The sequence below is a fragment of the Vulpes vulpes genome, chromosome X (genome assembly GCF_048418805.1).
Source record: "Vulpes vulpes isolate BD-2025 chromosome X, VulVul3, whole genome shotgun sequence".
Lineage (NCBI taxonomy): Eukaryota > Metazoa > Chordata > Mammalia > Carnivora > Canidae > Vulpes > Vulpes vulpes.
The window spans coordinates 33073299-33096668 of NC_132796.1; the positions used below are offsets into that span (position 1 = coordinate 33073299).

Below are 23370 nucleotides of genomic sequence, written 5' to 3' on the forward strand. Positions count from 1 at the left end.
AATCTTTTTTTTTTTCTTTTTTAGAGAGAGAGACAAAGATAGTGACAGACATAGCAAGAGAGAGCACAAGCGGGAAGGAGAGGGAGAAGCAGACTCCCTGCCCATCCCAGGACCCTGGAATCATGGCCTGAACTGAAGGTAGATGCTTAACCGACTGAGTCACCCAGGCGTCCCAGGGAGAGAGAATCTTAAGCAGACTCCATGCTGAGCATGGAACCCAATGCGGGGCTCAATTTCATGACCCTGAGATCAACAAATCAGATTCTAATAGCTTCTTTGATTTCTGAGATTTTGTGGTGCAGCTCCAGGATATATGAACTGTATTACACATAGGTCCAAAGCCAGGGAATTTCATCTATAAAAAAGCAGCAGAAGGCAGGTGGGGACTACTATGCTATTACCCAGGAAGGAAAGTTTGCACTTTTCTTAATCATTTAATCCAAATCATCTAGTGGTCTTGTTAAAATTCAGACTCTGATTTAGTAGATCTCAGGTGGGTCCTAGGAATGTGCATTTTTAACAAATTCCCAGGTGATGCTAATGCTCTTGATCCATGGATCACACTTTACGTAGCAAGAGTTTAACTCACAGAAAAGCCTATGAAGTACTTTATAGAGGCAATAAATGAACAGGTTGGTAAATGTGACTATAAATCATTTGTTGGATAAAGTATCTAGTATTCAGAATATGTATAGAATACTAATGAACCAATAAGAAAAAGACAAAAATATAAGAAATATAAAATAATCAAAAGATATTGCATTCACAGAGATAAAAATCCAAATGGCCAATAAACATATAAAAAGAGATTTAACCTTATTGGAATAAGGAAAATGCAAAATAAGTAATAATGAGATAACATTTTATACCCATATTACTGTAAAAAAATATTATTAACTTTGAGTGTGTTTGAGTATTTGGGAATATAGGAAGCTTGCTAGTGAGAATGCAAATTAGTAAAATACCATTATTTAAATAATTTGCAAAAACAAAATAAAGCTGAACAGGTAACCGTGCCCAAAGGGTCATACATAAGGTTGTTCACAGCAGCACTGTTTATCCTAGAAAAAAGTGGAAATAACCTTAGTATCCAGTAGAGGAATGGAAAGACTGTTTATTCACATGGGAATTAATATTGTATAGCAGTTGTAACAAATGAACCAATTCTACATATATGGACATGAAGAATTCTCAGAAATGTAATGTTGAGAAAAATAAAATTACAAAATTATATGCACTATATGATGCTATTTTGTTGAAAATCATTTAAACATGAAAAATAGAATATTTGTATGGGCCTCTGGGTGGCTCAGTTGATTAAGTGTCTTTCTTTGGCTCAGGTCATCATCCTGGGGTCCTGGGATCAAGCCCCAAGTTGGGCTCCCTGCAGCGGGGAATCTGCTTCTCCCTCTGCCTCTCCCCCTCCCCATGCTCTCTCTCAAATAAATAAATGAAGTCTTTAAAAAAATTAAAAAGAACAGAGATCTAAAGCAAATATGCAAAACGTGAACATCTTCTCAATCAGAGTGGTGGATATGTGAATGACTTATATTATTTTCTGTACCTAAATGCACAATTGAAATGTTTTTAATTGGAAAAAAACAATTTTGGGGTGCCTGGGTGGCTCAGTTAAGCATCTTTCTTTGGCTCAAGTCATGATCCCAAGGTCCTGGGAGTGAGCCCCATGGCCCTGCTCAGTGAGGTGCCTCCTTCTCCCTTTCCCTCTGCTGCTCCCCCTGCTTGTGCTCTCTTTCTCTAATAAATAAATAAAATCTTTAAAAAAATAAGAAAACAATTTTATTTTTAAGTCTACTTGATTGGACATAACCTAAATAAAATAAATGCAGCCAGTTAAGTGTATACTTTGATGAGCTTTGCCAGAGGTTTATACCATTACACCATGTGACCACCACCCTAAGCTAGATAAACATTTCCCCCTCCCATTCCCACCTCCTAGGAAAAAAAACTCATTCTGATTTTTCATTAATCATAGATTAGTATTACCTTTTGTATAATTTCTTTCATGTCTAGTTTCTTCTTCTCAACATAGTGTTTTTGAAATGATTTCATGTTGTGTGTGTCAGTGATTTGATGTTTTTATGGATAGGCCTTAATTTATTTATCCATTTACCTGTTGATGGACCTTTGGATCATTTTCGGGTTAGGGCACTCACAAATAAAGCTGTTACAGCTATTCACAGGTTTTTTGTGGACAAATGCTCAAACTTCTTCTGGGTAGATACTTAGTGTCTGTTGTCAGTTTTATATATTGTGAATATTTTCTCCCATCCTATGGCTTGCTTTTTCCAAATCTTAAAGAGGAGAAAAGGAAAAAAATAAATAAAAAGAACCCAACCAAGAAAAAAATCAATGAACAAAAATAGTTTTTTTTTTTACAAAAATAGTTTATACAAAAAAATTTTAACTTTAAACATTTGAAAAGACAATGAACCCTACTATTAAAAGTACAAAGAAAGCCATAAAATTCATTTTTTTCCTATTAAACTAGCAAAGATGAAAAATATTGCCAGGATATAGTCAGTAGGAGAATAAGCACATTTATTCAGTTTGTGGGAATTCAAAAAAAATATGATCTTTTCGAAAGGTCATTCGGTAATATAAATTACATTTTTTTTAAAAAAGGTCTATCATTCTTATTTATCATAACCATTTCTATAGATATAAATTCTCTCAGAGCTTTTTCCTATAGAAATATAGAAATTTGCACAAAGAATATGGGCAAGGATGTTACTGAAGCATTGTTTGTTACAGTAAAAAAGAAAATAAAGACAACTAAATGACTTCAATAAGCTTGCTACGAATGAGCACATTTTTGGACTTCCATATGATGGGATACTATGCAATCACAAAATTCAATATAATAGTTTTATGTGGGGCAGCCCAGGTGGCTCAGGGATTGAGCGTCTGTCTTCGGCCCAGGGTGTGATCCTGGAGACCCGGGATCCTGTCCCTGTCGGGCTCCCTGCATGGAGCCTGCTTCTCCCTCTGCCTGTGTCTCTGCCTCTCTCTGTGTGTGTCTCTCATGAATAAATAAATAAAATCTTAAAAAAAGAGTAATAGTTTTATGTGACCTTAAATGGACAATATCTAAGATCAAATTTTAAGTGATAAAAACACATTGCAAAATAATATGCAGAGAATTACCTCATTTCATAAAAACTATATAACATATATGCATATATGGATAGGTGTGAAAAACACATAGGTAAAAATCTGGAGCAACATTTACTACACTATTTAGTAGTAGTTCCCTCTGGGGTTTGGAATTAAAGAGGCCTTCTAATTTCTAAGTCATACATATCTATACAGTTTTAATTTTTTTTACAATTAATTTACTTTTCAATCAAAACAAAAGAGTTCAAAATAAAAAATAAGAAATCAAACCACTAATAGAAGTTGTCAATTATAATAGCTAATATTTAATGAGCATTTACTATATATGGCAGGCACAGTTCTAAGTTCTTTACCTACATTACCTTAGTGAATCCTCACAATACTCTCTGGGGTATATTTTACTGAGTCTCCTCATTTTATAGATAAAGACACTGTGGTACAGAGAGGTTAAGTAACTAGCTCTAGGTCAAACAGTTGGTAAGAGGTAGAGCCAAGATTTGAACCCATATCTCTCTGGCTACAGAACCCTAGCTCTCAGGACCATGCTATTTGCCTATTAAGGAAAAATTAAAACATGTCAGGAAGGAAAAAATATCTTAGTTCATACCAATCCTCAACTGGCCATCATCCACTGATTATTGTACAAGTTTTGAGCATAAAGTAGTAACGATTATATCCCTTTATTGGTTTTATTGTATAGCACATACCTTATTGAAGCCTTTTACCAACATTATCCCTTTAAACGTATGTTCAGAAAGATCTAGCTTCAAAATATATCTGTGAGCTTAGCATAATACCCTCTGGGTCCATCCATGTTGTCACAAGTGGCAAGATCTCATCATTTGTATGGCTGCATAATATTCTAGTGAGTGAGTGAGTGAGTGTGTGTGTGTGTTATCTTCTTTATTCATTCATCTATTGATGAACACTTAAGTTGCTTCCATATCTTGGCTATTGTAAATAATGCCGCAATAAACATATACCTTTTTGAATTAGTGTTTATGAAAACACACAAAATTAGTGTTTATGAAAACACAATTCTTTGGGTAAATACCCAATAGTGAAATTATTGGATCATATGTTATTTCTATTTTTAATTATCAGATTGAGAGACAAATACCATATGATTTCACTCATATGTGGAATCTAAAAAAACAAAACAAATGAATAAACAAACAAAAAGCAGAACCAGATCTATAAATACAGAGAACAGCCTGATGGTTGTCAGAGGGACGAGTGACGGGGGGATGGGCAAAATGGTTGAAGGGGAGTGGGAGGTATAAGCTTCCAGTTATGAAATGAATAAGTCATGGGAATAAAAGGTACTTCATAGGGAATACAGTCAATGATATTGTAATAGTGTATGGTGACAGATGGCGGCTATACTTGTGGTGAGCATAGATAGCATAGTGTATACGCTTGTCAAATTCATCTTAAACTAACATAACATCGTGTGCCAACTATGCTCAAATAAAAGGATATATGTATATGAATATAATACCTGCAAGCTCATTATGTCTCATCACTTCCACTATCACTTCCCTATCCCAAGACACCATCACCTCTCACCTGGACCATTGCCAGCACTTCTTAATTTCTGTCCCTGCTTCCATCCTAACAAGCATTCACAACTCAGGAGTCAGAAGGATCTTTTTAAGAGCATGATATGCCTTCCTTTTTCTCAAGACCCTCTAATGGCCTCCCTGTTCACTGAAAATAAAAACCATAGTCCTAACAGTAGTCTATATCATCTGGCTTTCTACCTCACTGAGCTCATCTCTCACTCCAAACCTGCAGCAAGGAATTTTTAAATCACTTTACAGATGTTAATGATCTGTAAGTGATCCTATTAGCAAATATTGAACCAGGAACCCAACCTAGTTTTATTTGACACTGATGATTGGACTCTCTATAATATACACCATGCTCTAATAAAATGGTTAATTTTTTGCAGTAAAATGACCATTACTTTTGCTAGACATAACTTAGACAGCCAAATGAGACATTTCCCCTCCTTTGGGAGGTCACTTAGTCTAGCATCACTGAAATTGTTGAGAACGTACTTTGTCTTGGAGGAAACTCCAGAACTTGTGAGATATGTGTCTGTAACAAGCTACAGAAATGTAAATCCTTAATCTTTGCATTTATATTAGATTTTAGAAATTAGATTTGTTTTGAAAAATAATTTGAAACTTAAGTTGATGTAAAGTCTAAAAATTTTTCAGGAAGCAAAATATCCCCTGAGGTGATAAAGTGTGACTATTAAAAAATGGATCTGATGATCTCAGGTGGCTTACAAACTAATTCAGGAGCCAGTTCCTAAAGAAGAGCTGTAAGGGAAATATGGCAGTAGTTGTGTGACAAGGCACTTTCCTGGGTGATGACTTTGAAGGATCACGCAATGTGATGATAATGCCTAGGATTATTATGCTCTTATTTTTTTCCCAGATATTGGTCAAAGCACTCTATGTGTTAATTATTTAAATCTGCCTATTTTAGAAGAGAAAATTGAGGTACAGAGAGTTTAAGTTACCCAATGTCTCTTGGCTAAAACATGGTAGCTGAGGTTTGAACACACGCGGTCAGTCTAGTCCAGAATCTTAGCTCCTAACAGCTACACTATACTGCGTTTTGAAAGAGTGCAGAGCAGTGGTCTTCAAAATTTTTAGATCACACATCATTTACAATCAACAAGAAGTTAGAAGATATAAAAATAAAAGCTCATTCATGTGGCCCATGTCAATCAGTTTTCCTGGGTATATATTTAATACTTGTGGCTATCAGCTGGTGTACAGAATCAGTGAGTAATTTGAGGAATGAGGCTCAGAAAAGGTAAAGACAAAGATCAAGGAAAACTACCCAGCAGAAGCAATATATGGGTATTTACATATTTGCAGGTACTATTGTACTAACATATTACGTATATTGTAAAACATACACAAAAAGATTTCAAATAGTCTGATAAAAATTAAAATAACTGGAAGTTCTAACATTTGCTTTGCTCTACCAGAATGGATTGTCTGAAGCATTCCCCGGAGGGCACAAGCCTCAATTTTGAGAATAGACTTGGAATAGCATGGCTTTGAATTGTGGCTTTACCACTTGTTATGTGAGTAATCTGGGAAAGTTGCTAACACTGTGCCTCTGATTCTCCACCTGTTAAATCAGGAGAATAACTACTAATTTGCAAGACTGTATGGTTTAAATGAGATTATGTGTACAAAATCTGTGATGCCTGGCTTTCAGTAAGCTCTTCACATATTATTTACTTTCTCCCATGACTTTAATTCCCAGTTTTTGTTTCATGGTCCATGTTTTTAGAATTTCATTACTTTGTACATACTCTTATAATGAAGCTGGAGGCAGCCCTGCAGTTAGACGTGGTGCATCTAGATGGAGCTAGATTAATAGCTTTTTCGTGCTGCATCATTCTAAATATGGTGCAGCTGTGTCTCTCTCTGACAGTGAAGAAAACTGTAGAGGAAACATGTGGAAGAACCCATGTGCATTTTCCTTTGTGTAAAACACCATAGGAATTGGGAGAGAGGGAGGGAGGACTTAATGACTGTCCAGACACTTAAAAATGAACGGCCTAACTATTCAGCAATTGTATGTCTGTGAACAGAAGCTTCCTTTTACATTAACTGTTAGTCATTGCCCTTTATGATTGGGGGTCAGGTTTGAAGGCTCAGTGGATTTTGAGCTATTTTTATGTATGACTTTCCATGGGTGACTTTTTCCTAAGAGTTCCTTGGCTACATTCAGTCGCATTTATTACCATTCACTGAAAGTTTCACCTTTGACCCCAACTCTGGGCTTTTATTCCCTCTTTATCTTCTTGTCAGAATACTAAGTCTGTTGGGTTTCTTTGGCACAAAGTTAACCAGAAAATGAAGGCATATCAGTCAGGTTTCTGATGAAAAGATGACACCCTCCTATTAGGATAACTGGAGAAGGGTTTATTTACAAAAGAACTAATTTCAAAGGGTTGGAATGGGGTTGGGGCAACCAAAAGGCATAGTGCAAGGACCCAGGGCTGACAGTTTTGGCCCCAAAAGGCAAAGAGATGGTGAGCTTATTAGAACTTGGAAGGAGAGAGAGTTGTATAGAGTAGCCACCTTGGGAGGAACAGTGAATTTCTGTTGAGGAATAGCCAATCCAAGATGACCTCAGGCAAAACCAAAAGGATAATTATTTTTATTTCACTCTACTCCCTCCTTCTATTCTCCAGCTCAGGTTCCAATAGCCAAATTTGATGTAGCCCGTGCAAATCAACTTTCCTGGGTGGATATCTAGCACTCGAGGCTATCAACCTGTACAGAGAATCAGGGGGAAGATTGAGTAATGGGACTTATAAACAAAGGCATGGATCAAGGAAAGCTATCCAGCAAGAGCAATTGGGCTAGGACACCACTGCTAGACAAAGCAGATTGGGTGAGGACACTCAGACAAAGCCACTGCTTTCACTGAGCTTCTAATCTCATTGCCCCTTCGTCTTTTGGTCACATTTTTGTGAGCAAAGTCCTCAGTGGAAGCATCCAATTGGCTGGGGCTAGTTCACCTACTATTTCGCCCTCTTTGCCAAGGGGAGAGAAGACAAGGAATATTGCTCCTTTAGCTTCCTTGATGGGAACTGGGCTGCTGCCTTCTTTCAAAATTCACACATTTGGGGATTTCTAGAAATTTGGAAAGAGCTCAGAAACAGGACAATTCTGTCTCCTCTTAAAAAAAGACAAATCTCCATTAACAAATGACCTCCTAGATATCCTTTATTAATCTGCATCAGTAAGACTATCAGCAAGAGTACAGAGATTTGATTTTTATTTCCAGTTCTCTTCTCTTTCTCTCTCTCATTTCCTTCCTTCCCCTATTTCCTGATTTTAGGAAGTTCCCTTTATGTCTCTAGATCTTTACATAAGAGAGAAGGAATAAGATTTTTAAATCTAGTTGAGGGCTCAAATGTTAGGCAGCCAAAAAATATGTATTAGCCCACCCAATAGAATGCCCAAATCAGTGTTTTCCTGATAGAACACCTAAACCTCTTGGGCTGTTAATACCTAAATTTCATTGAACATATATTTCTCTCAATACAATGTTGGTGTTTTTCAGCTGCTATTCATATAGGAAACACTTGCCTCTAGTCTTTATTCTTGTCCCTTTCATGTCCCTAATCATCTGGCCAAACCATTAACAACTGCTTATGAATTCCTATAAATCAATGCCTCAAGGCTTTCCCTCCAGGTAAAATGCCCGTCAAGGTATAGTACTTGAAGTTTTGCCCACTGGGAGCATTTCCCTTTTTTACTCCTTGGACTCAATATAGCTGCCCAATCTACAGTGAATCTTGAACTGTTGGATCCAGACCAACCCCAAATTACATTTATCATCCTTGATCAAGTATTCTTTTACTCTATCTAGTCCCATACACACTTTACAGAGTTTTTTTTTTTTCAATATAAAATAGAAATCCAGCAGTTCTTTGTTATCCTTGGCTTCTGACTTTGTCATTGCCACCCCCTACCAGAATTATGATGAGATCTGATAATCTTGGTAATTGGTGTGGGGAGGATGAAGAGAATTGCCTTCATCTTACAAGGTAACTCCTTTCAGTAAAAGATCATCTTCAATCAAGGGAACAACAGGGTCACTAGACGAGGTAGGAGACATTTTTAGAGCTGGCAAGGGAGAGTCAATGAGAACCAAAGGTTCAGCATGCTCATGGTTCTCTAAATCCTCTCATATATTTCCATGTGAATTTTCCAGCTTTCCGTCTAATCCAGATAATGCCACAATATGCACCTATGAAACCCAGAGCTGTGAATACCGCTGATACTGTAATTCATCAGCACATAGGATCAAACCAAAGTCTGAGTTTATCTTTGACCATCTCAGATCTGTTGAGGCAGATGACTTTTTTCACCACTATGTTATTCATTATAAGAACCATCTACCTCATTGGCTGTCATTGAACTCCTCATACTTTTCACACACATCTCCTCAAATTGTACTCTCAACCAGCATTCCAGGTGACCATAAGCAATTGTTGTTTAATCCACTGTTTTGCTACTGTATTTCGAAGGGGAGATTTTAATATCAGTCAATCAGCCTGATTTCATCACTTCTCCCTGAGGATTAGTTGTCTGCAGCTCACTTTGTGGTACCAATTTCTGAATCAGCTAGAGTTCTTGCAGGGAAGTGGGGCAGAGGATTAGTGGGAAATCATCAAAAAACCCATAGAATTAACAGAGGGTCTGGAGAGGAATGCTTAGGCAAAGCGGGGAGACTAGCGAGGTGAGGCAGCCAGAGATTGGGTGAGGATGTTGCTCCTGACTTCAATGTAGCCCACAGCTACCACTGGGCCTTAGTCACTATGGCAAGGGAGTGTTAGCCACTGGACACAGCCAGAAATGCTGGTAGATCATGGCATTGTAAATCTCATCTCCCTGGCTCTTTTCTTCATTCCTTCAAGATTCAAAGCCCCAGGTGAGAATGTCTGCTAAATTATGTGTCCACGACCTGGCTCTGCAGGGAGAGGGAGGAAGGGAAGAGTTTTACACGAAGACTTTACACTAAGATTCACACAATGAGAATTAGAGGGGGTTTCCAATGCTGGGCAGAGAAGACCCTTCCTTTTCTGTTAATCAGTAACGGAAAGAGCTTTCCCTAGCAATCGAGAAGCCACTTTCTATTTCTTGCTTCCTCACTTGCTTTTTCTCTCTTTCTCCCTCCTTAAACTGACTTTGAGAAAGTCACTGTACTTCCCTGGTCCTTTGGAAAGGGCAATTTAATCCAAAGAGTTGGATTAAGATATTCAGGGTCCATCTATGTCTAATACTCTATGATCTCAGACCTCTCAAAATCTAGTAAAGAAGATACTATGTTTGCATTAAACATTTAATAAATGCATCATCTAAAATCTTTCCTTTTGTCTAATGAGTAGTTCTAAATGGTCAGTTTGACCCAGTTTCTCATTGTCTATGAAACTTCTACATATATCAGCAAGTCATAATATTTGTGGAATTCCTCCTATGACATTAGATATTGAAGCACTCTAATCTTACTTGCCTTTTGACATTTCATGTTAATTTTAATAGCTTTCCCAGTATCCCTCATCCAAGTTAAGAGGCATATAAAAATCAAGGTGAACCTTGGGAGAACAGTGATAAAGGAAGTTAATATTCCAAGAGGCCTTAGGGTCTTATCAAGGTTGATACATCAGTTTTACTTTAAATCTCTTATCTATCTAATTATTTCACCACTTTGATTAAATGAAGCCAAAATTGGTATTGATGAAAAGAGAAAGCACAATCAAAGAAGCAGATAAGCAAATAATTGAACCTAAATAACTTTTAATTATACTTACTTAATAGAATTAAGGAAGAGTGTCAGGTGCCAATATTACTTTGTTAAATAAAAGGGTAGTGTTGGGATTAAAAAGAAAAAAATGGCACAGAATGTTCTGAAAATTGTGGTCAATTTCAAAATTTTCAAACATTTTTATATGAATTGGGTTCCAAAACAACCCTGAATCCTGGGTGGTGAATATGTCCAGACTCTCTAATGGAAACCCAATTCTTTGGATCCTTCGCTATGTCTTAGTCATTTGTAGAATCATATTAAAGTTCCCAGGCTTCCCCAAACCCAAAGAAATAGAGGGCCTTCCAGGTATGGCAGTTACACCTAGCTTCAAAGTGTTGTCCCATTTGGAATTACAATAGGAAAACTAGCAAATAGCTTTCACTTTAAGTTGATCAAACAGTTTCTTCTAAACTCAATAATGCATTTACTCTTTGCCCCCTACCTAACCTAAGGTTACCTGGACTATTTATCCTCTGTGTCCAATGTCCAGCTGTTATGACACATGGTGCATAAAAACACCTGGTAGTGATATAAATTAACTCATATGAGACATGAGAGGTGAATGGCACATTCATTGCAGAAAAAGAGCTTGTGGGTAGGGGAAGAGTCAGTCATGTCATTGGAAACTGAAGGTGATCATGATGCAGTATTCTCATATCAACTTTGCAAAATGTATTACTGATGTCTCCAGACTTTTGTGTTCAATTGATTAGGGACACCTACTTTAGAAAATTGACTGGACTGTATCATGTCCCTCGTTGCTTTGAACAGGCAGACAATAATTATAAATTTTAACTGGCAAAAAGAGTAGTGGCCATGGAAGCAAAAAAGATTTTATGATCTGTTTTTATTACACTGTTTCATTAGACTGGAAAGCAACACTGGCTGTTGGCATTTACAGAGTCCTTTGTATTTTCAAAGTGCTTAATCATTAATTACTTTATCTTACGTCCATCTCAAATGGGATAGGTTGGTTAGCACAGCAGGGTTATAGACTGAAAATACTATCAGGCAGTAAAAGATTAGAAACATGAAAATTTAGTTGAAGTACTGAGAGAGAACAAAGTCCCTGGTTTTCCCATCATTTAGGGGGAGAAGGAAAAGAGAAAATAAAACACATCATAGGTCCTCACTGAGAAACACTGGTTTGGTTTCTTTCTTATTTTTATTATCTTAGAGGACAAGGGTGAAAAAAAAAAGCACAACATCTCTCTTTTATTTTGAGGGAAGTGACTGTCATAAACCAACAATGGGGTAGGGTACAGGGCCTCTCATCACATGTTCTGGTGCCAGTAACTACTAAAAGCTAACATAATAATTTATTGAACACTGAGCTAGGTACACTACTGCAGGATGATACATTGTAGCATAGAGTATAGAGTACTGCTATAGTACTCAGTATCCATTAATCACATTTCATCTTCACAAGAAAGTCATGAGTATCAGTGCCACCATTAACAGAGGAAGGAACAAGTTTAGAGAGGCTGAGGAATTTGCTCACAATAAATAGCTCTTCTACTGTAACTACTCTAAAATTTCTAGATTAATTATCTTTGTATGGCTTCCCAGATGATTTGCTTATTTCTTAATGGTAATACACTGGGTAACAGTAGAGGATGACCTGGGAATCCATTAACTCCTTGGTTCTTTGGAAGAAAGGATGTTGAACTTCAGGTGAAGAATTCTGGAAGATGGAATTGGTCATTGTGAGTGCCTAATCCTTGTGACCCAGATTCCAAATAGTCAACAAAGCTCTAGGAAAAGGGCTTGTTGCTCTCTTGCTTTAGAGACAAGATTCTCACAGTTTATCTTCTGGACCCTGGTTAGGTCCCATATTTATAGGCTACAGAATTACTACCAGTAGAGCAGTCTTAAAAGAAGAAGGCTATGTTTAGCTAGTCACTTAAGGTCACTTAAGGTTAGGGCAGAGCCCTTACTTAGAAGATGTGGTCAAATAAAACAATTATGAGTAGATAAAGAGGACTTTGCAGGTAATGCCTAGAGAGAGGCACCAGCCACAAAGAGGATTGTAGCTTTCATCACGAGCCAGAAAAAGGTGGGGAAGGCATTCACCAAACAGTGATTTTTCTTTTTTCCTTTTTTTAAAATTACCCTTTACTTATCTTTACTTTTTTATTTTTATTTCTTTCCTATTTATTTGATTTTTTTTTACAAACCCTTATGTCAAGGGCTAACTTTCAATAAATCACAGTGAGAGAGCTGCTCTGCTATGTACGAAACCCTGACCTAGAAGATCGTCTACAAATGGTTTAGCACCAGGTTCCCTCAACAAACAGTGATTTTTGAGGACATTCAGGATATGTGTCCTGGGCTCAGGGTCCATGGCAATGGAAATTACTTTTGGGACAGTGCTTCTAGACCAAGTGCTGGGCAGCAGGAAGCAATGCCAATAGCATCACAGGGCCCACACATCACTCAAACTCTAGAAGTAAATGGCAGTCCTAGGGAGCATCAGATATTATTGTTGAGGCCCCTGGTGAGCTTTGAACCTCTGTGATTTCCCTGTTTACTTAATGCCTGATAGCCTTTGGCCTGCTAATCTCCTTTATGCACAGATTGACTCTATGCTTCCAAGGGGAGGAATTGGAATCAGCCTATTGGAAAAGAGATGACTCTAGGATTCTGGGTGGGAGTTAAAGCAAATAAAAGGGCACCTATAAAAGATAACCTCACCTTTTGCATCTCATCTGCCTCTGACACTAGGGTTGGATCATTAACCATATTTACTTGCCCTTTTCCTACCTCATAAATTGTGTGTGTGCATTTCCTAATACTGCCTTCTAATTCTAGAATTTACCAGATCACAAAACAAAGAACACCAGGTAGGAAAACTTGAGATTTCTATCCCTATCTAAGCTCTGAAAAATTCTAGGTCCTGCTTAAAATCACCAACTGCCAGAGTAAATGATTAACAGAAGAGTGACTTCAATGGAAATGTGATTTTATGATGAGAGAAAAAAGAGATTACACTTGAATTTGATAATCAGCATTTCACGCTCTGATTCAGAATTTCAGTTTTCATATAAGACTGTCCACCTTCTTCAAATGCCTCAATTGAAAGGATATGGTGGGAAAAGAGGTGGAGAGGGGATCAGAGATAATCTTCACTGATTTCACAATTTCCCCTAGGGCCTGCATGTTTGAACAAATACTTAGCAGTGATGCAGCAAGAGCAAGAAAACACCCCTGAATCAATATTTTGACAAAGTCCTATTACTATCTGTTAATTAAAAAGTAATTTTCAAATTCTCTGTAAAGCAGGGGCTCTGTGGGTGACATACATACAAGAGATAAAAACAGTAGCCAGCTGATGGGTGATTTATTTCATAATCATATCTCTAATTTATTTTATATTGTCAATTCCCATGCATTTCCAAGCCACATAAAAATACATTCTTACAATAGGATACAACTTTACAGTTCACAATGCATTCCAGGGACATTGACATAAAAGGATTTTCTTTGATTCTTCAGCAAATTGGATATGACCTAGGACACAGAAGGCTTTTAAGGAAAGGGAAATTGGATACCTATATGCCCCTCCCCCAAACCCTCAACCAAAACTTCATACCTTAGACAAAACTTAATTCAGATTGGATCATAGGGATAAATGTAATTTGTAAGGTTATAAAACTTTCAGAAGACAGGAGAAAATCTTTGTGATCTTGGCTTAGGCAAAGAGCTCATAGAGCATTGACAGCATAGTCTATAGAAAGAAAAAATGGTTAAGTTGAACTTGATCAAAATGTAAAACTGTAAAAAAAATGTAAAACTGTAAAAAGACACTATACAAGAGAATGAAAAGACAAGCTGCAGACTGGGAGAAAATATTTGCAAATCATATACCTAATAAAGATCTTATATCAAGGGACGCCTGGGTGGCTCAGTGGTTAAGCATCCGCCTTAGGCTCAGGGTGTGATCCTGGAGTCCCAGGACTGAGTCCCACATTGGGCTCCCTGAATGGAGCCTGCTTCTCCTTCTGCCTATGTCTCTGCCTCCTGCCTCTCTCTCTCTCTCTCTCTCTCTCTCTCTCTCTCTGTTTCTCTCTCTCTCTCTGTCTCTCATGAATAAATAAATAAATATTTAAAAAATATCTTATATCAAGAATATGTAAAGAACTCTTAAAACTAAAAAAACAAATGAGTCAATTACAAAATAAAGTAGGTATGCTGTATGAGATATAGGAAAGTAAGGGTTCTCATCACAACGAAAAACTTTTTCCCTTTTTTCTATTATTTTTATTGTATGTATATGAGAAAATGGATGTTAACTGAACCTATTGTGGTGATCATTTCTCAACATATATAAATCAAATCATCATGCTGTATGCCTTAAGCATATGTAGTGATTTATGTCAATCATTTCTAAATAAAACTGGGGGAAAAATGAAGTAGGCAAAAGATTTGATAGACACTTCACCAAAGAAGATATATTGATGGCAAATAAGCACATGGAAAGGTGTTTAATTAACATCATTAGCCTTTAGGGAAATGCAAACTAAACTACAATTAGAAACTACTATACACCTTTCTGGAAGGTGAAAACTATTGGCAATACCAAGTGCTGGCCAACAATGCAGAGCAACTGAAGCTCTCCTGCATTACTAGGGAAACTGCAAAATGGTATAGCCACTCTGGAAGATATTTTGGCACTTTTTCAAAAGTTAAACATATACCTACCATATAATCCAACCACCCTACTCCCTAAATATATTACCCTAGTGAAATAAAACTTATGTTCACACAAAAACCTATATACAAATGTTTGTGACAGCTCTATTTATAAGTTCTAAAACCAAGAAACAACTCAAATGTCCTTTAATGGGGAATGAATAAACAAACTATAATACACATATACACAGGCATGTACACATGCACACACACACACACACACACACACACACACACACTGGAATACTATTCAGCAATAAGAAGTACCAAATTAGTGATAAGCACAGTAATACAATGAAACTCAAAGGCATTATCCTGAGTGAAAGAAGCTAATGTCAGAAGATTGTATACTGTATGATTCCATTTATGTTACCTTCTGTAAATGGCAAAAGCACAGGAGAGAAAGAAAAAAATCACTGTGCCAGGGATTGAGGGTAAGAAGAGGGCTTGACTATAAAAGAATTTTAAGGGAAATTTTGGGAGGAGATGGAATCCAAATGAAAAAAAATAAAGAAGATGGGGCACCTGGGTGGTACAGTTTGTTAAGAGTCAGACTCTAAGTTTTGGCTCAGTTCATGATCTCAGGGTCATGAGATTGAGCCTTATGTGGGGCTCTGCGCTCATTGTGGAGTTGGCTTGAGATTCTCTCTCCCCCTTCCTCTTCTTGCTTGTGCTCTCTTGCACTCTCTCTCTAAAATAAATAAATAAACCTTTTTTTAGAAAAAGAGAAAAAGAGCATTGTTTTTGTTTGCGGATAATGAAACTGACTTGCCCAATGTCATTCAATGAATAAGTGATGGGTTCTGAACTAGAACCCACATCTTTGAAGGATGTTAGTATTTCCCTGTTGTTATATGAGAAGTAAACCTTCAAATACCTAAGCCAAATTGTGTATTAGCATGCATTTGGTTGTAAGTAACAAAACCTCAATTCAAAGTGATTTAAGAAGGACATTTATTATTTTATATAACGAGGTGTCTAATGGTAGGAAGGGTCATGAGATTAGTTGATTTTGCAACTCATTGATGTCATAAATGACCAAGATTCCTTCCTTCTTACATTCTGGCAAACCACAGCTTCATTTTAAGGCTGCTTCTCCTCATGGTCACTGGATGGCTTCTGGCCTTGTTTCTCCTCATGGTCACAGAATGGCTTCTGGTGTCAGACAGGGACCCATGGTTTTTTTTTTGTCCTTATCAAGTGCAAGAGCACCAGCAACAATCCCTTAGTGCTTGTAACTAAAGTGTATACTGCATGCAAATACTTCATGTTTCTTAGGATCCTAACTGCATGCAAATACTTCATGTTTCTTAGGATCCTAAAGATTCTAGACAACCAGCTATAAAAAGTATTTATGTAATTAGTAACACTGAAATAAACAGAGTTTCTCACTGCAGTAACAGCCATATGTCTTATTTGTACAGAGCTGAAATTTGCAATAGATCTTTGGCAATAGCTATGCCAAGGCTCTTAGACACCATACCTCGTGTTTGGTTAGCATGCTAAAATTTCCTAAGTAGTATAATAGCTCATTTTGTAAAACCTTTATTTAGACAGGTGAGGACTCTGAGAGTCTTAAGGGAACCAAGCGATTTGACCAAATTCATTATTTGTTAGCAACCCAGCCAGAGGTCACATTTGATCTTAAAGCATCCTTCCCACTATTATTTACACCACATTGATTCCCCCTTCAATGCCTGGACTTCACTAGGGAAACAGTAGCAATCTCAAAGGAATACTGCAAGTTCATACATGATACTTATAAGCTCTTTAAAAAAAAGATTTTATTTATCTATTCACAAGAGACACAGAGAGAGGCAGAGACATAGGCAGAGGGAGAAGCAGACTCGCTGCAAGGAGCCGGATGTGAGACTTGATCCCAGGACCCCAGGATCACGCCCTAGCCAAAGGCAGATGCTCAACCACCGAGCCACCCAGGTGTCCTGATACTTCTAAGGTTTAACTGGCAAGAAACTAACATTTTCTATGTCCTCAGTAGTAACATGTGGCTATTTGGGATTTCAGACTCAAATGTCAAATGACAGGATAAGCTTGAAATCCTGGAGTCTCATTAACTTTATCATTTCCTTTCTGCTAACATCCTATCAATTGTTCTGATAGGTAGAATCTAATCACTAAATCTCTCTTACATCCATCCTATTTTCTATTTCCACATCCCCAGTATGTGCTCATGTTCTTGTTATAACACAATAACCTTTGTCTTTACCTCAATTTTCTCTCCACCCTACTTCTTTTTTTAAAAATAAATTTATTTTTTATTGGTGTTCAATTTGCCAACAGATAGAATAACACCCAGTGCTCATCCCATCAAGTGCCCCCCTCAGTGCCCGTCACCCAGTCACCCCTACCCCCCACCCACCTCCCCTTCCACCACCCCTTGTTCGTTTCCCAGAGTTAGGAGTCTCTCATGTTCTGTCTCCCTTTCTGATATTTCCCACTCATTTTTTCTCCTTTCTCCTTTTCCCTTTCACTATTTCTTATATTCCCCAAATGAATGAGACCATATAATGTTTGTCCTTCTCCAATTGACTTATTTCACTCAGCATAATACCCTCCAGTTCCATCCACGTCGAAGCAAATGTCCACCCTACTTCTAACACAAGAATGTGAATGCTGCTGAATGAATATTTTCTTAATACAATGCAGATAATGACATATGTCCATCTGTCTGCCCCAACGCTAAAACTTTAGTAATCTTCCTTTGACTACAGATTAAATACTTAACCTCATCATCTGGCTTTCAAGGCCCTGAACAATCTGGCTCCAATATTCCTTTCCAAATCCAGAGAGAATTTTCTGGGTGGGAGTTGCAGGCAGTAGCGTGCTCACAATGCCTTGCAAGAGCCAGTGTTACACCTCTCTTGCCAACTCCCATGTTCAGTGATGTCACTTTGGTAGCCTGTATCTGGCCAACGCAGGAGCATTTACACCACACAGGTTGGTCAATGTCACAGATCAGAGCTTTTTTTCTCTTCCTTTTTTTTTTTTTTTTTGAAGAGCTGGTTATTAAACATTTACTAGCACATTACCAGTTTCAAGGTAACCAGGGCTATCTGAGAGTGAAGGTTCCATATGGTGTGGGGAACAAAGATGTTGACACTGAAAGCCCAGGTACCAAATAAGAGATAAAAGGGTCTGGAGGAAAAGAATAAGAAACAATACTGAAAAATTGTTGAGAGGTTAGATCTGGGCAAATATTGAGTTCCCACAGAAGCAGATGTTGAGAAAGCAATTTGAGGTCAAGTGATTTATTTGGAAGATGACCCCAGGAAGCACTGGTAGGGGAACAAGGGAAGTGAGACAATGAAGGGATGGTAGCTGATACAGGGTACATTGATGAGCAGATTACCAATGTGGGCAACCAATGCTCCATTCCAGCAGAGACCTTTGGGGGATTGTGTAAAATATGCTTCATGGTTGCCACACAGGGGTGACGAGTGTCCTCAGGCAGAAAGCTGTGGTTGTTCACATTAAGAAGTGGCAGGTAGGTAGGAGAGTACTGAATGCAAGGCAATATAAACAGGACATGGACACTCGTGGTTTTATGTTTTTCATAATTTGCTGGGCGGTAGTGGGGGCTCATTTAAATGGTCAATGATAAGGTGGATTCATCACTGTGGAAGTTGTTGTTACCCCACACACCCTATTTATTCCTTCCTCTGGGTCAACTCACAGGTTCCTTCCTTTGCTATAATATCCTTTGTTGCTTCCTCCAGCTTTGACAACTCCATAATTCTTCCTAATTCATCACAGATCCTTGCCCACCAGGAACCCCATCTAATCCCTACTCTACCGCCCCCTCCCAATGATGGACACTGGATGAAGAGCAAGCCAACCTGGAGGTCTCAGAGGGCCTGATGCAAGGAAGCAGAAAACAAGCCCCTCCTCCTTGGTTAGAATGCCTGGGGTCAGGGGACAGAGACAAAAGTTGTCCTCTGGAGTCATTCCAAATGATTGACTCCATTCCCACATGGGAAAGTACTCATCACTCCTGTTTATCACTATATTGCTCAGAGCCCACTAGTACAGAGACCCAGCCTGCATTAACTGCAGAGCTGCAGAGCTGTTGTCGGTGGAAGAGAAAAATGAGTGAATGGAGGGCTGAATGTACAAAGGGAACAAGGTAGGGAGCCAAACCAGGCAGCTGAAGTGGAATGAGAGGAGTCAGGTATGGATCAATAAAAGCCTCTGGATGAATTCTGAGGACCAATGTCAAGTCCTGTAAGGTGCTTCTCCAAATGTGACCCAGATATCTTGTCTCTTGAGATTTAATGAAATTGCATCTAACCTCATCCCACTTGTGGTACAACTCCTGTCTTCCAATCTTGCTAGGGGTTATGAGTGGTTTCAGTTTTCTCAGTCCCCTCTGGGGGATGGAGCTCCTACCTCCATAGAATTACAAGGGTTTCTGAGTTGCTCTGGCATCTCAGAAGTATCACCCACTTTCTATGCCATAACACAGCAGACACTTCTTGATTTCTCCCTAAGCATTGTTAACACAAGTTGTTTGTGTAGGTAGCACACTTGACTGAAGATACAGGTTTTACATTAGCATGCAGTTTCAACTCTTCCCTCAGTCTCACTGCAAACATTCGATTTCCTTTCTTGTATTACGTAGAACAATTTCACTCTCTGAAACCTATCCAACAACTGGCTGCTCTTGCCTCTTCAAAGATGCTTTACAGTCTTTTCCAACAAAGTAGTCATCTATTCTCCCACTTGGAACATTCACTTTATACCTTCTTACCTTTGTACCCTTGCAAACACTTGCTTCTACCTGGAATATTCTTTCCAGAACAGAGGATTTAGTAAAGGTTTGGACATTTCTGTCTTTCCCTCTCTGTCCCGTATCATTCTTTGTAAGTAGAAGGAAATAGTATCAAGATTTCCCTGATGGTATTATGACGTCACAACCATTCCTGCCCTTGAAGTGGCTGTAATTGGTTTTTAAATAGCACTTTTCTTTTTGCATTGCATAAACTTCTAGCAAGTGCTTACCTGGGTTTGCTAAAATTGTATAAATTGATCAGAAGAGGCAGCCCTCATCTTTTTTGTTCTTTCCCTGCCTCCCACCCTTCACAGCTTAACATACTTTCTCTTCCCTGTTATATGGCAGCACTTTATCTGGACCTCTCCTATGGGTTTGTATTATGGATATTTACAAATCATATCACCCTTACTGAACTGTAAACTATGTGAGAGTGAGGTCATCTTCCTTCACTGAAATTTCAGCCTAGTCCAATATCTGACACAGAACAGATTTTGAAAATATCTAACTTATAACTGTGGATGAATGAATGAATGAATCTAAAGTGTTGGATGACCTCTTAGTGATCTGGAGAGGCTACCAGGGGAGAAACATATGGTACTCCCTCCCCACTTCTATTGATTGTGGGTTCTCATTTGAATAGGCAATGACTTTTCTGTTGAAGACCTACTATGTGCAAGGCACAGTGGGAGCTACAGGATTGAGATCTTTTTATTATACCTCTATCCCCACTCCAGCTTCATGCCACCAAAAAATAGTTCCAGGGCACTTTTATTTGTTTTTGTGGGAAAGTTGAGACTTAGAGTTACAAAAGTATTATCACTGGAAATATGCAGGGCTATTGTGTCTACATCTGGGGTTTTACACTGATGATTCATTTTCTGAAAAGGCTATTTCTATGTACCTTCACAGCAGCCAGTACTGCAGTACCTTGCATGTATTATATGCTCAATGAGTACTTATCAATTGATTTGGTACAAGTATGTGACAATATAAATATATTATGAAAAATGAGGAGCCTGGGAACAAAAGAATCAGGATTCCTGCTAAACACACACGCACACCCACCCACCCACACACACACACACACACACACACACACACACACACACAGTGGTAGAGCTTGGCTTAAAGTTCAGGTGCTCCTGTACCCTGCCCTGCAGTATCTCTAACCAGGAGAATTTGATAAGGTAGCTGAAGGGTGATATTACCTTTGCTCTCTTACTGCAATTGAAATCGTTCTTAGCTTTTAGGTGGACCCCACTGTCTACCTTGGTGAGGCATTTTCAAGAGCATACAATCTTTTTCATTATCAAACGAAGATGCTGTTTAATTTGAGGATCCTGTTGAACAATGCAGCTCTTAGAAATGGTCACAATTTCGTGGTTCGAAATTTTCGGTAAGTGATGGCCAGAGATTTGAGTCTGACTTAGGAACAATGGTGATAAATGAAGTTCTCTTCTGCAAAGGAGTGCAGCCTGAAAAGGCCTCTTTCTGCAGGGTGTAGGGCCAGGTTCTAACCTTATTTGAGAGAGCTATTTCTAATTCCAGCTGAGCTTTCATTTCTCAGTCCTCTGTAATCAGATTTCATAGCAGGCTGGGGGTGGGGGCTACCCTCGGCAGGTAAAACAGACTAAATGTTCTTGACATCTTCTGTTTGTGTACGTTTTAAATGGGCTAATGGCTGAAGAAAATGAGAACTAATTTATACAGGGCCTTCAGTTTGTATTTGGGTTTGCTTGAAAATAATCTATCATCCTAGGGAGTGGGGATTATTCAGTTCTTTTAAAAAAATACCAGACCCCAAATAACAACTGGATAAATATTTACAAAGCTGCTGCAAAGGAGCCTTATGTGTGATGAGGATAATGATATTTTAAAAATAAAATCCACATTTGAAATCTATCCCTGAAATTCTTGGTAGCATGTGAAAGAAAGGAAGCTGTTTCCAGTGAATTCATTATAAAAGCTACATCCTGCTTACAGCTATTGAACATGCAGTGGAAGGTGGTGTGGTGTGTGTCTGTGGGGAAGGGGACAGGGATAATAAGTTAACCAAGGAAGGAAGGCCATCAAAACTGCACATTATTGCCAGAAAGCTTCTAGAGATATTGCACGTTAATAATCACATAGAATTTTCCCAGAGACCCTTTACAACCGACCTCAAAACAACCTCACTGACTTTCTGAAGGGAGAAGCTTCTAGTCTGAAGTTTTCTCCCACTGTTAGGAAGCAGACCTGTGACAGTGGCCCTGAGTCCCTCCTCTGGGCTACCTGGCAGCCCTCTCTCTCCGGACTCTACCACGAGCACCATTTCCTTGGTTAATAGAAGACTTTCAGAAGTCAGATGACATTGTAAATAATACTGTAAATAAAGCCCATAATCTTAGACCTAGATGGGACTTTGGAGCCACAGAATAGTATTAGCCCTCTCTTAATTTACAGATAGAGTCAATAAGGCCCAAACAGATTATGGCACTTACCAATAAGTACTAGAGTCAGACCACATAATCCAGGAATGTGGAGGAAAGTTCAGGTTTTAGAGTCTAAAGAACTAGATTCAAGGCCTGGTACTACCACTTGCTGGTTCTATTGACCTTGAGCAAGTCACTAAACTTTTCTGTAATGTTGCTTTACCTATAAAATGTGAAAAAAGAGTAATATCTGCTCTTTTTATATCACAAGGTAGTTCAACAATTCATTTAATAAATATTTATTGAGCACCTACTTTGCGCCACACTGTATGCAAGGTGTTAGGGAATACAGTGGTAAAGAAGGTAAAAAGGGTATTTCATACCAGACACATGAAGTCACAGTCTAGTGATAGTGAGATAATGTGTGAAAACTGTAAAGTGACAGATGAATGTTCATTATTTTATTATTCCATCCCACTGCATTACATCAGAGAAAAGTATGATAAAATTTTATTCCATAGTTTTTAAAAAAGAATCATCACTGAGCTGAAAATAGTCAACTGAATGAATAACCAAAGTTTGGAACTTATACTCTTCTTTGAAAATTACAGTGATGATTGATTTTTAAAATACTGATAACAAGTTCAAATTTTGCAAATAAAACCCCTTCCAAATATTTGGGCTTCTTTGGTATTTAGTAATATTCTATCATCTATATCCAGTAGCCAGACTGTAACTCACAGAGTCTTGGCTAGCCATCTCTCACAGTGAATGGGGGCTGAGGCAAAAGCATGGCCAAATCAGCCCAACTCTATACCAGCTATTTGAAATATGAAAGCCTCAAATCACCCATGTCATTAGGAATTTAAGAGCATAAGTCTCATGAAAATGGGATAATGTTGAAATGGTGTTGTTCTCATGTGGCATGGGCGTTTTTCTTTCCAACTCTTTTAGTTAGCTACACTACCTGCCAGCTAGATG

At 38.2% G+C, this 23370-nt stretch overlaps 2 protein-coding genes across 3 annotated transcripts in view; one reads left to right on the plus strand and one right to left on the minus strand.

Moving 5' to 3' along the window:
* RPGR (retinitis pigmentosa GTPase regulator) overlaps positions 1 to 23370 on the minus strand; it is a 295685-nt gene that overhangs the window by 68549 nt on the left and 203766 nt on the right. The window lies entirely within an intron of this gene.
* The window catches only part of OTC (ornithine transcarbamylase), a 75204-nt gene continuing 72911 nt past the window's right edge, over positions 21078 to 23370 (plus strand). The window contains exon 1 of the mRNA XM_026012179.2: positions 21078 to 21374. Within this exon, the coding sequence (XP_025867964.1) occupies positions 21298 to 21374 (77 nt within the window). The 5' untranslated portion in view covers positions 21078 to 21297. The remainder of the gene's footprint in view (positions 21375 to 23370) is intronic.